Raw genomic sequence first — 14,352 nt, 5'->3', positions numbered from 1 at the left:
ATGTTAGCCTGTTGTCCCCACTTATAAATTTGATCCTGAGGAGGTCTGGTATACTGAGAGTTTAGTATTGAGGAGTTTTCGTTGTATATATGCATTTAATAGAATTGAATGAAAACTTTACAGAAAGTATCCTACTAAGCAAGCTTTGTTGACCAACTTTTACATTTACTTATTAGGCAGATATAAGCCAGATGAGCAATCTTAAACCCAGTTGGCTCTTTTTTTCATATGATTTTGTATTTTTGTTTCTTTTGTAACTTTTATTCAATCAAATTTCAGCTTGGGTAGATATGTGTTGCTACATACCTGTATTGTTATAATAATAATAATAATAATAATAATAATAATAATATTATTATTATTATTATTATTGTTATTATTATTATTATTATTATTATTATTATTATTAAAACATCCTCCAAAATCAGTAGCACATACTAAATCATCACTGAATGCTAAATTCTGTGTTTCCCAGATACCTAAAGTAGTTAACATGTACTAAAATCAAAATTAGTAACATGCACTAAATCATTTAGAACGGTAAAAACTTACACAGGTTTTATCATTGATTTTAATACAGAACCCTGGAGCTGCCAAAAATATTTTTCATTGCAATAGACCATTAACCCTTCCATTTTCATTCATCGCAGCACTTGCTTTTTTTTTATTTGCAGGACCATTTTGTCCCCAGTAACAACCAAGTACGTCTTTGCCGCATGTTTATTAAGCACATCCATCACTTTGTGAATTCTGCTGACCTAGAAGTCATTAGTCCTTATCAGACAAATGATACCTCACCTTTAGATGAATTCAAGAGGTATGTATACCACTAGGAATTGCCCAGACCTAAACCAGATGGAAAATAATGAACAGGAGTTTATAGAACTTTGATCTGTTAAGAGTAGTCACACTGACTGTTATAGTTGTTGTTCCCAGATATGGTAAATCTGGGACTTACAGGGGGATTTTAGAGGGTACAATAACTTCAAAGAAGAACAAATAATTGGTTACCATCAGTGTAAACGTTTACAAATTATAATATGTGGTTTCCAGTTGTGTCAGAGTGTAAAATTTTTGTTGTTACCAATACTGTCAGTGTGTATTAATTCTGTTGTTTCCAATAGTGTCAGAATATACGAATTATGAACTTTAATAAAACGTAAAGAACTTTTGTGCAAAATTATTCATGATATGGAATGGATTAATTAGCATACTCCCTGACAAGTCCACTGATGCCATATGATAATACCATTATCTGTCTATACTGTATATACATGTTAGTCAGATCTAAAAATGCATACTGCATAGACCCAGATCTGCTGTTGCATTATGTGCTGGCATGCTTTTAGTCTATGTTTGTTAGGAATAATATGTAGAGCAAACACCATAGACCCTGATTTACCTGACCATTATGCAACAGCAGAGTAGGGTCATTGTAGTTTGCAGTTGGGCCTGACTTATAACAAGTAATGATGGTATATCTGTTTATTTGTATAAACTTTGGTGAAAACAGCATGACATTACTAGAAATCACTTGACTTCAACAATGTCTGTCATGAAATATTCTCTTGACAAGATCTTGGATATATGTTTGAGTATCAGGGTCGGTCAACAAAAATCTTTTAGTACCAGAATTCTCATCAGTCTGAACTTTCCGAGAGGCTTTTAAATTGCCATATATTATCATATTTAAGGCATGGCCAGGTGTGAACAATATAGACAGGTCTACATGTGCCTTATGACAGACTGATCAAGTGCTACATGCTGTTTTGTCTGAATTCTTATATATAACAAATAGCACAGACTCGGTAATGCATGCACATAATGCATTGAGATAGGGTTCCCATGCTACCAGGAAATTGCAATTTAACTCCACCACTTGATGACAGAAACAATTATGTAACTGAGTCATAATTGAACTGATTGTGAGTTGAATTTAATTGAGTTCTGACCAAAATATTCAGGGATGCAGTATTTATCATTTGACTGCTTGCCATAAACATATCATATAGTGAGTCCAAATGCTCAGTGGATTAGATTTGTCTAGTAGACTGTTTAGTTCACAGACTGCTTACATGGAAGGCATGAAAACCAGTCTCAATAATTCAAACATGGTGGCAGCATAGGGTAGTCCCTTACCAGGTGGACTAGCAAATGTATATGTTACAATTGTTATGACTTTAATCTGCTGACAGATGAGATGAAACTACATTGTTGATGAAATTTGACCTGGTACACAACATTTGCATTGTTAGTCACACGAGTACACAAATCTCACAACCTACATGTTCATGACATCATATGTTTAGTAGTAATGTGATATCAACAATAGGGGCCCCGAGTGGCCGAGTGGTCTAAAGCGCTGTCCGTTAAGGATCACAGCCATCTCACCTCTGTCTGCATGGGTTCGAGTCTCGGATTCAGCCAATGTGGGTATGTGAGAAAGCTTGCCAGTAGCTTCTCATGGGTCGGTGGTTCTCTCCGGGGTTTTACCAGGTTCTTCCTCCACCATTAATACTGGCCGCCATGTATAGCCTATCATGTGCCGAAAAATGGCGTTAAACCCTACAACAACAACAACAACAACAACATCAACAATAACCCATTTCAAATGTTGTAGACCAAACTAAAATATTAAATGAAAGTCATTGTTTGTAATAAAAAAACATGAAAGAAAACAAAATTCTATATATGCGACAATGACCGGTTTCTGGATGTTGTTCTTGGAATAAATATGTTGAGAATTATTTTTCCTTTCAGATTTTTATAAAAGGTTTGTGATTTCTGTTTAATATTTTTGAATTTTTGTGTGGCATTAGAAAGTCGTTTATTGATAATATCATGTGACTATTGGACCTCTGATGTCAAAGGTTGGGAGATTTGTGTAGGCATGTGACTAGCAATGCAAATGACAGGTACCTGGTAAGGTTTCATCAATGCTGTAGTTTTGTCTCATCTTTCAGCAGATTAAAGATTTAATGATTATGATACTTGCATTTTCTGAGAAAATCATTTTCTTATCGATTTCATGCAAGTATGACTCAATGTAACATTAAGTTTGCTAGGCCTGCAGGTAAGTGGCTACCACATTCTGCTACTGCATGATGGTGGCAAATTCCATTTTTTCTCAATAGGCAGTTGGTTCTGACCCCACACCCCAACATAATTGTCCAAAGATGAAAATGGGCAGGGAATATTTGGACGAAACCTGAATTAGAAAACAGATTGCCATTCCTAATAGATAGACAAAGTCAAATTTTTGCTTACTATGTTGAATCTATGAGTTGAACTTTAGTGGTAAACTGTTATGCATTGACATTTAGTTTGAATTACTGGTTTCAGATCTTAAATAGGTCACAGGAGAAATGTAGGGTTGTTGTCCCTTGTATTGTATAGTAAGAAACAATATGAACCCCTGTATCAGTACAGGTTTGGGGACTGATTTATTACATTACAAGCAGACATATTGATTTTACAGAAAGTACAATCTTTGTATATAATAGTATATAAATTTGAAGCTCTTTTTCTCAAAATTTAAATCAACTCTTGTAATTAGGTCATTTAAATGATGGGTTTTTAAGGAGTCTAGGTTGTTTGAAAATTTTGTTTGTTTTGGGGTTTTATTGGCACAGATTAATTTAGGGTTTAAACATTTTTCTTTACAAGATATAAAGATTCTGATACTTTGCTTTTTTTATATACTGTGATAGGAAATATTTACTTTGTATAATATTCATTTAGATGGCTAAATTGATTTAAAAGTGATTACTCTGATTTCTTTAGAATTAAAGGTTTGAAAGGAAACAAAACTAATCATGTTCATTGTGGTGCTTCCTTGTACCAACATTGTACAGGTCAGCATAATATTTATTCTGTAAATTGCAATGATTTTGCATGCCAATTTATATGAAAATGCAGTAGTCAGACTTGTTTCTTGTGATTCATTTTGTGTTTGATTATATATCTGACCTGGATATTTTGGGAATCTTGAAACAGAAACATCTTTTGATTTGAAAAATCCATGTTTTATAAGCTATAATGTTAATTAATTCCATTCAGTAATGGTCATATGTCAACCTTGAAAAAATAAGTTTCATCTTGGAAAAACCATGAAAATAACCTGGAGATTTATCTTTAAAAAGGTGTGGGACCCATGATTGAGAGACCTGGATCTGTACTGTTTCTTTGAATTCAGACATAACAACAAATTATAGTGTCTGATCCAACTTGCCATGTTATGATGGCAGATCTGAATCCATGTCACAACATATAGCCCATACTGAGATCTTAGGATCTGGGTCTGTGTTTTGTTTGAATCGATGCCACAACATATAGCCCATACTGAGATCTTCTATTTGAATTCATGCCACAACATATAGCCCATACTGAGATCTTAGGATCTGGGTCTGTGTTTTGTTTGAATCGATGTCACAACATATAGCCCATACTGAGATCTTCTGTTTGAATTCATGCCACAACATATAGTCCATACTGAGATCCTAGGATCTGGGTCTTTGTTTTGTTTGAATCCATGCCACAACATATAGCCCATACTGAGATATTAGGATCTGGGTCTGTGTTTTGTTTGAATCGATGCCACAACATATAGCCCATACTAAGATCTTCTGTTTGAATTCATGCCACAACATATAGCCCATACTGAGATCCTAGGATCTGGGTCTTTGTTTTGTTTGAATTCATGCCACAACATATAGCCCATACTGAGATCCTTGGATCTGGGTCTGTGTTTTGTTTGAATCGATGCCACAACATATAGCCCATACTGAGATCTTCTGTTTGAATTCATGCCACAACATATAGCCCATACTGAGATCCTAGGATCTGGATCTTTGTTTTGTTTGAATCCATGCCACAACATATAACCCATACTGAGATCTTAGGATCTGGGTCTGTGTTTTGTTTGAATTGATGCCATAACATATAGCCCATACTGAGATCTTCTGTTTGAATCCATGCCACAACATATAACCCATACTGAGATCCTAGGATCTGGGTCTTTGTTTTGTTTGAATCGATGCCACAACATATAGCCCATACTGAGATCTTCTGCATCATGTACTTATGGATCTGGGTCTGTGTTTTGTTTGAATTCATGCCACAACATATAGCCCATACTGAGATCTTAGGATCTGGGTCTGTGTTTTGTTTGAATCGATGCCACAACATATAGCTCATACTGAGATCTTCTGTTTGAATTCATGCCACAACATATAGCCCATACTGAGATCTTAGGATCTGGGTCTGTGTTTTGTTTGAATCCATGCCACAACATATAGCCCATACTGAGATCTTCTGTATCATGTACTTACGGATGTGGGTCTGTGTTTTGTTTGAATTCATGTGTACAACAAATAGCACAAACTCTCATTCATCTATACAGTGACAGATCTGGATCTATGCTGTTTGTTTGAATTCAAGCATGCAAAAGGTAACACTGACTATAAGTAAACTATGCATCGTGTGATGACAGATCTGGGTCTGTGTTATTTGTTTGAAATTATGTGCACAAATAGCACTGAATCATTTAACATGTGCATTATGCAATTGACAATCTCTGTTGCTTACAGTTGGATCTACTGGGTTGTCACATGTATTTTCCACCTAGTCAGCAGAATTATCAATGAAAATGACTAACATTGTAATAGTAGAAAAAGGGCTGCAGATCATAATTTTCTTTTTTAGGATTTGGCTTTTAATCAGCTTTAGTTTGATTTATTGCTACATTATGGATTCCTTACACTACAAGATGTGAGCTGTTTCAGAGCAAAAATTTGCAGAAAATAGCATGAGTTACAAAAATTTGCAATTGCCAATTAGCTTGGTTTTTATTTCATGAATGAATCACCATAAGAAAAATTTGATCACCATTGTGATTTTAGTGATTGCTGGTGCCTTCACAGAGTATCATAAACTATTTACAGTTCATTAATTGTCCAGTTTCTTTATGAAAAATAGCCTGCTAATTTGTTAGTTTCACAGGCCAGTAAGCTCTGACAGAATCACACAATGTTCTGATTTTAAACATTAATCTGTTTTCTTTTTTTAGGTCCCTGATACCGCAACATTTACAGAAGAAAATATATGCTTTCCTTCAACACAGTTTTGCAAAATGGCCTCTGGATTCCTCTTTTAGGCTGGTAAATAAAGCATGTTCTATTGATTGCAGTGGAACTGTTTTATTACATACTCAAAGGAAGTAGTGAAATGTGTGTTGAATGAATCGTGTTGAGCTTTGTAAGTGGGAAAGTCACTTCTGTCTTGTCACCATCATTGTCAACTTTGCATGCATAGTCATGTAACTTCTATTTTCTTCAGTGCAGTGGATGAGTAGTTTGTATTTATTATTATATATAAATCAATGTAAAGATCTGGCACCATATATTTCCAGCTGGAATAAATGCCTGACTTATTTGGAGTCAAAGACTACACTAATAGTAGCAGAACCACTGTATATTCTTGTTTATAAGTCTAGTTTAACTGCGGACTGCACAGGCCCATACTTCCATTACATAATGTGCTGGCAAACATGGGTCTGTGCAATTTGTTAGGAGCAATCAGTAGAAGAAACAACATAGCCCCTGCTCTGCTGTTGCAATATGTGACAGCTTATCTTGGTCTGCATTGTGTGAAGTTGGAAGCATTTAAGTATTTGGAAAGGAGAAGGTGTGGTTAGATGGTGTTGGTTAATGGTTTATGATGTGGGGGGCAAGATTTTTAGTTTAGAATACATTGTCATTTGATACCTATCAGGAAGAGTAACTAAATAATATTAAAAGTAAGTCACTGTGAGTTACTTTGTCAGAATTGATTGCCATGAGATAAGTATCTTATGTGCAGTTTTCATTTCTGCTTTGAGACCTGATTTGTTTTTTTGTATTTAAAGAAATATAGATCTTGTTACTGTATATACTCATGTATAAACCCATTTGCATATAAGCCAACTCCCCAAAATGAATAGGTTTAACCACTAAAATGTGCATGACCTATGTAAGTTCTAAATGCATTTATTTAGGCAAATTTATATTAGCAAAAATTACACATATACCTATTGCAGGGTTGGCATGTATGAATAGTACATGAAAATGGTATAAGTTCATAAATTTGTTTCAAAAGTCAATAAATTTACTTAAATTTCTGTTTTCTTGTTGTTTCTACCGTATTCAGATTTGTGCATAACTTGATTGAACGATGACAAGAATTGAGTATGTGCGGGTTGCTGTAACACTACCTCTCCCATTTGACTCAAGTTAATTATTGTTTGTTTATGCATTATTGCATTAGACTCTTAATATCAATGCACCAGTAATTATGTTTTTATTTTGACTTGAAAATTGTACATACCAACTCATTAAAATGTTATCCAGTATGACAACAGTGAACAACAGTAGGGTTTGGTTCAACACTTTCATTTAGGCCAGTGAGCATATTTACATAATGGTGCCACTGCATGTACATTGTTGGTTTGAACATTGACTGAATGAAGTACATTCTGCTGAATGAAGAACATCCCTTAGATTTAAATCATGGACACCACTGCACTAAACTTTCACGATATCTCCAAAATTTATTAATGAAGTTTCAGAAATAATGCTTTGAAAATTATGCAAATACTGTAAAAGCTGTGTTGTAGTTTGCTTTGATGTAAGCGACCTTACATTCCATTCGACAAAATTACGATAATCGTTTCTAATATTATGGAGTGAAAGGCAATTACACATCGATGTACTGGAATAGTTGCCAGTCAAAATTTCTCTTAAGCCAAGCCAGTTTCTCTTAAGCCAAGCCAGTTTTAGGGTTTTAATGATTAACTGACCTTTATTGCTGTCGGTAAACAAAAGATAAATCCGCCAAGTGTATACAGAGGAGACTCCGAAACAACATTGTCTGGAAAATTATGATTTTCTGGCCAAAACACAAACTAAAATAGATTGATGATGATTTTAGTTGGTCTATATTCAGAATTTTAGCCTTTATTATTCTCATTCTTTCATGAGCATGTAACAGTTATGCTGGTTTTTTTCCACCCTTTAACTTCAATGGTGTTTGAGATAAATGGATGAAACTTGGTATGCATATATATCATCACTAGAAGATGACCTGTGGTCAAGGTCACAGGTCAGTATCTTTAGGTTATTTTAAACATATGCTTTATGACCAAATGGTACAGAGATGAATCTTGGTCAGCTTTACGTTTCTCAATTTGACAGCATGTCTGTTTCCATGGTCAAGATCAATCTGAAGGAGATCATCAATTTGCCCTACCCACTACCCTATGTATACACTGTTACTGAGTCATATAATTTGGATACTTGTCATGTTTTAATACCTCCACAGCTTTGTCATAAAGGTTCCATTCAGAATTTATCATTGTACAATTTTGTAGGCCTCATTTATAGTGGGTGGGGGGCACTGATTCATTTAATTTGCTTGTTATTTTGATATCTTCATTCTGTGTTTCCTCATTTGTGCCCAGTATGAGCACATGTCCATCAGATGTAAGTGTCCATTATTGCATTTTTTAATGTACAGTTAATTCTGGATAGAAAGCATTTACTTGATTGCCAGGGAATACAAATATGGATTAAGTGTGTTGTAAAACCAGTATGAATGTTACAAAATGGTGCTTGGAAATTAGGTCAAAATATTTTTTGACTCTCTCTTCAGAAACAACAATTATGCTTATAATTTTCATTTAAAAATTCCCCATGCTACATTCTTTGTTTTGCTAGATTATGGAAACGTGGCTGACCTACATCCAACCTTGGAGATATACAAATACCAGTCCCACTGTGAAAGCTGGCACAGATCAGGAGGTGAAGGAACAGGTTGCTGATTCATGGTGAGCAAGTCAGTGACTTCCATGTCTTTGACCCTAGCATGGTTTTTACAACATTGAAAAGTCCTTGAATTAGATTGGGGGGGGGAGGGTTTGCCTTGAAATCTCCTAAAATTTACAAAAGGCTAATTTTATCCTTGAGGACTCAGTGAATTTGTGGAAGAAATTCCCCAAAGTTTGCCTAGTACTAATTGTATTTATTTGAGAGAATAGAAACTGAAACATTAAACTGAATATATCACTTGTTATTTGTATGCATAAAGTAATGAAAAGGTAAATAACAAAATGGGATAAAATTGGGTGGATCAAATGACACAACACTGGTTATTGCCAGATGGCATACATCCCATGGTTGTGGTGGCATGCTGATTAATTATGTGGATTTTTTCTTCTACTTTTGCATTTTTTTGTGCAGTCCAAAAAGAAAGGATTACACACATGGAGAAAATTCAGTTTCGATAAGAAAAAATACCCCATGAACATATTTGAAGTCCTTGAAAACTTTTGAGGAGTCCTTGAGAAACAATTATCATGGACTGTATGAGCCAGGTCTAGCAATGAGTGTGTCACAATGGTGCACCACCCAATACACTCTTTGTTACATCTTTTGCAGCTGAAAATTCACTCACCCACCTTGAGATCGTGTGTGAACTTTTCTAGCAGCTGAGTGAGTGTTCATAATTAGGCAAATGCTGATTCAGGGATGACCAGTGTTTTTATTTAATGACAAAGATGTTCTTTTGAAAATATTGCCAACTTTGTTCATTGAAAGTCCATACTTTCCACTAGAAGTTTGTTTTCTATTTTCTTGGATCAATGCCAACTTTGTTCATTGAAAGTCCATACTTTCCACTAGAAGTTTGTTTTCTATTTTCTTGGATCAATGCCAACTTTGTTCATTGAAAGTCCATACTTTCCACTAGAAGTTTGTTTTCTATTTTCCTGGATCAATGCCAACTTTGTTCATTGAAAGTCCATACTTTCCACTAGAAGTTTGTTTTCTATTTTCTTGGATCAATGCCAACTTTGTTCATTGAAAGTCCATAGTTTCCACTAGAAGTTTGTTTTCTATTTTCTTGGATCAATGCCAACTTTGTTCATTGAAAGTCCATACTTTCCACTAGAAGTTTGTTTTCTATTTTTTTGGATCAATGCCAACTTTGTTCATTGAAAGTCCATACTTTCCACTAGAAGTTTGTTTTCTGTTTGTTTTGATCAGCCTCTTACAAATGCATTGCTCTTACCATTAAAAAATATACAAATGGAAGAGCAGACTGCTGTCAGTTTGCATTTAGTAGCAGCTGGTGTTGAATGGGTCACAGAATACATTCTAGAAAAAAAACAACCGTTCACAATTTTGTTTGTTTTATATATCTATAATAGCTGGTTGAATAAGTGTATTCAGGCTTAGTGAAAATTGTAGTACTTGCTTGACTGTAAGTCCATTTTTAGACATTTTTCAATTCCTGACTTTGACCCATTATTCTGTGTCACAGTGTCTTTTTGTTGTTTTAGACTCCCTGTTCTGTAACCAGGACATCTTAAGTGCATTTGTATTTTCTGTCTGACTCGTTGTGTTTGTCTGATGCATCTTTCATACTTAATAAGGCTTGACCACATTGATTATCGTGTGAACTTATTTATTCAGTAATTGCAACATGGTCAATGTTTCATTGACTGGTGCTATTGGGAGCCCCGAGTGGCCGAGTAGTCTAAAGTGCTCTCCGTTATGGATCATTGCCATCTCACCTCTGTCTGCGTGGGTTCGAATCTCAGATTCAGCCAGTGTGGGTATGTGAGAAAGCTTGCCAGTAGCTTCTCATGGGTCGGTGGTTCTTTCTGGGGGTTTCCCGGGTTATTCCTCCACCAATAATACTGGCCACCATGTATAGCCTATCGTGTGCTGAAAAATGGCGTTAAACCCTACAACAACAACAACAACAACTGGTGCTATTTATAACTTTTTGAGTGTGGCACATTTTCTACTCCTTGATTTTCATCATGTTATCATTTGCATGGTGATCTTCTTTGACTTATCAGGGTAAAACTGCATTTACATGATGTATTTAACAAAGATGTAACAGAGACTTGAGATGAGTTTCACCAGAAGTTTTGTATTATGATACAGGACATTGTGTTACAGATCTTTATCAATTCACTTGCTCAGTGCTCAGGACAAGCTCAAATTTGGATCAAGTTTGTAAAGTACTTACCCTCAGGAAAGTCAAAAAGGCAGATTGAGAGAGATCATGTTCATTTATTATTGCTTTTTGTTCAGCAAGTTTTATTTCTGCAATCTTACCAAAGTTAACACTTCAGCGTCTTTTATTTTGCATTTAAATGTACTGCATTCTTCAGTTACATAACTGCCAGCAGTTTCTTTCATCTATTAATCCTTTATTTTACACGATTTACTGTCAGTCTGTCACTTCGGTCTTGTAGTCATTGTGAAGGTCAGTGTCATATTATTTTGTGCCAACATCATAATTTGACTATTTACTGTTTAAAATAATATTAAAGAACAAAGAAGTCAAAGTTTCATATTCCCTGACTTTCTTTAAAATCTTTTTCAGTGAGTAGTGATTTAAAACACACCTATGTGGATGAATCAGCTATATGAGACAAGATACTGTTTAATTTACATCTTTTCATCTCTTGTCACATCTGCTTTTTGGGTGAAATGATGTTGGTGAACATGGGTCGTATAGTTGCCATCCAATGTGTCAACTTCACCTCTCCATTTTGTTTCCAACAAAAATAAAAATTATTGATTAATTTTTCATTTTTTTTTAAGGATTTCTTTTAGAAATGCTGTGTGACATCATTTTTTGAGGATTTGTTTAAGAAATGCTGTCTTTAGAGTGATTTCATTTTTTTATTCTGCAGCTAGTCATACAAGACTTTAAGATCTACATTTGCCAGGTGTACAGAGCATGGAGTTTAACCATTGTGCATGCAAAAACATGTTTTGGAAATATTGTTTAGGGTTTTAGGACAGCAGATGCTGAATGTGACAAAAATTTCAAACAAATCGAAGTAAGGCTAAAGGAGACATTTTGTTGTTTACTTTGTACAGAAATACTTAAAACAATTAACTGACAATGTACCATGTTACATGTACTGGCAGAATCCATATACTACAGTATGCCAGTATACCAGTTAAACTGTACACCCCTGGCATAGAAGTGTAGCAGTCAAACTTTATAGACTACACTGCTTATCAGTTTCAGTTATCTTTATAATTTACGCTTATTGTACAAATCTTGGTGTGTAAGATGAAAGCCTGCTTTAATATTTTATTTTGGCAGGGGTTCTCTCAGTTTGCTGTTGTATTTGTCTGTCTTGCTTCCATATGTTTGAAAGCATTTAGAAGTTACCATAATTATACATAGTTCTTTAATGCTTTTAGAAAATTGCCATAATGATACAAAGTACTTGAATGCAGTTAGAAGTTACCATACTGATACATAGTACTTGAATGCAGTTAGAAGTTACCATATTGATACATAGTACTTGAATGCAGTTAGAAGTTGCCATAATGATACATAGTACTTGAATACATTTAGAAGTTACCATAATGATACATAGTACTTGGTTGCAGTTAGAATATACCATAATGATACATTGACTTGAATGCAGTTTGAGGCTACCATAATGATACATAGTACTTGAATGCAGTTAGAAGTTGCCATAATGATACATAGTACTTGAATGCAGTTAGAAGTTACCATAATGATACATAGTACTTGAATGCAGTTAGAAGTTGCCATAATGATACATAGTACTTGAATGCAGTTAGAAGTTACCATAATGATACATAGTACTTGAATGCAGTTAGAAGTTTCCATAATGATACATAGTAATTGAATGCAGTTAGAAGTTGCCATAATGATACATAGTACTTGAATGCAGTTAAATGTTGCCATAATGATACATAGTACTTGAATGCAGTTAGAAGTTGCCATAATGATACATAGTACTTGAATGCAGTTAGAAGTTGCCATAATGATACATAGTACTTGAATGCAGTTAGAAGTTACCATAATGATACATAGTACTTGAATGCAGTTAGAAGTTACCATAACTTTCTAATTTTGAAACCTGTAATTCTGTATTTCTGCATCTGGAGTCAAGCATGTTTGTTCTTGATATAAAGTATAGAATAATAACGTAATGCTAATATATCAAGGAATGGAATAAAAAAGCACTGATGGTTAGTTAATGTTTTGCAGATGTGAGCACTTAACTGGAATTATTTGTTTATCAAACAGAGATTTAAATTCATGAATTTTGTTCAAAATTCTCTCAGTCAAATCTATAATTAATAATAAGAAATAATTGAAAGTATATAGAACAAAAACTATTAGTAAACACTAGTAAAAGTTTGTTTGGTTTTGTTGTATGTTGATGTAAATATTTCTTGTTCATTTCTTGTTTTAATATACCTTCCTACAGCATCTCAGGTTTGCTTATTAAGATTTACTACAGTGGAGTAATTTTTTTGTTTTCTTTTTTAGGTTCCCATTCATCAGGGACAACCTACTGTTTTACAGCACTTTGTTCCAGCTGTTTCTCAACAGAACTGCTAAGCTAGATCTAACTTCCATTTATAATGCCAACATGGTCTACAGGGTATCCAAGGTATGTACATTATCATAACTTATCTAGGACATGTTCCAGTAAATGTGTTCCAATGGGAAAGTCATTTTAATGGACACTGGTGCGTTCATTTTTGCTCTAATACTATGTTCCCATGAGAAAGTCATGTGGGGCATACTTAATACACATTAATGCACTTGTTATTGCTCTATATGAAATCAAATATGCTTATGTCATCAACATTTGAAATCTTTCAAGTGATTTTAGTAGTGAATGAAAACAGTAATCCATGTTTTTAACAAATTCTTCATTGAAAACTATCCTGTATATGCTTTCCACTGACATAAAAACAGACAGAAAATACCATAAATTACATTCATGCCAATAATTTGACATCTCCCCCCCCCCATCTCAATTTCCTTTCATTGGTGTGTGATAGGGCAGCTATTTTTGGTTCATGTTTAGATTCTCTCCTCTTTCCAGACATTTTTGACAAGTCATTTTCAAAAGTCCTTATCAAAACTTGCATCAAAGATCTTTATCCTAGGAAGAAAATCTTTTCATTTGATCATATTGATGTTCAGTTCCATCACCGACACTATGTTCTCATGAACATATTGTCAGATTTTGAATTTTGTGAGCATAATCTTTTTTTCTTCTTGGATTTGCTGCTTTACAGTAGTTTCATATGCTAAAGTGATTGAGTCAAGGTTTTATGATTAACAAATATTGCATGGAATGAATTCTTGCTTTTCAAAAGGGATTTGTCGTTGTATAGATTCATTGTTCATATCTGTACATTTTCTTAAACAGCTGTTAGCTAAATATGGATCTCCAAGTATGGGTCATTATATAGAAAAGTTTGGGAACAACTACCTTGTCACTAATTACCATTA

At 34.3% G+C, this 14,352-nt stretch overlaps 1 protein-coding gene across 2 annotated transcripts in view; it reads left to right on the top strand.

Annotated features, from left to right (window-relative positions):
* Positions 1–14,352, top strand: part of LOC149777552 (sphingomyelin phosphodiesterase 4-like) — an 84,695-nt gene that overhangs the window by 48,606 nt on the left and 21,737 nt on the right. For both annotated transcript variants that reach the window (XM_089942153.1, XM_089942152.1), the window contains 4 exons: positions 675–817; positions 6,068–6,158; positions 8,751–8,860; positions 13,375–13,498. In XM_089942153.1, the coding sequence (XP_089798279.1) occupies positions 675–817; positions 6,068–6,158; positions 8,751–8,860; positions 13,375–13,498 (468 nt within the window). The remainder of the gene's footprint in view (positions 1–674; positions 818–6,067; positions 6,159–8,750; positions 8,861–13,374; positions 13,499–14,352) is intronic.

The sequence above is a fragment of the Sinohyriopsis cumingii genome, chromosome 18 (genome assembly GCF_028554795.1).
Source record: "Sinohyriopsis cumingii isolate HCF-2022 chromosome 18, ASM2855479v2, whole genome shotgun sequence".
In the NCBI taxonomy this organism is placed as follows: domain Eukaryota; kingdom Metazoa; phylum Mollusca; class Bivalvia; order Unionida; family Unionidae; genus Sinohyriopsis; species Sinohyriopsis cumingii.
This window is presented reverse-complemented; position numbering and strand designations above follow the sequence as displayed.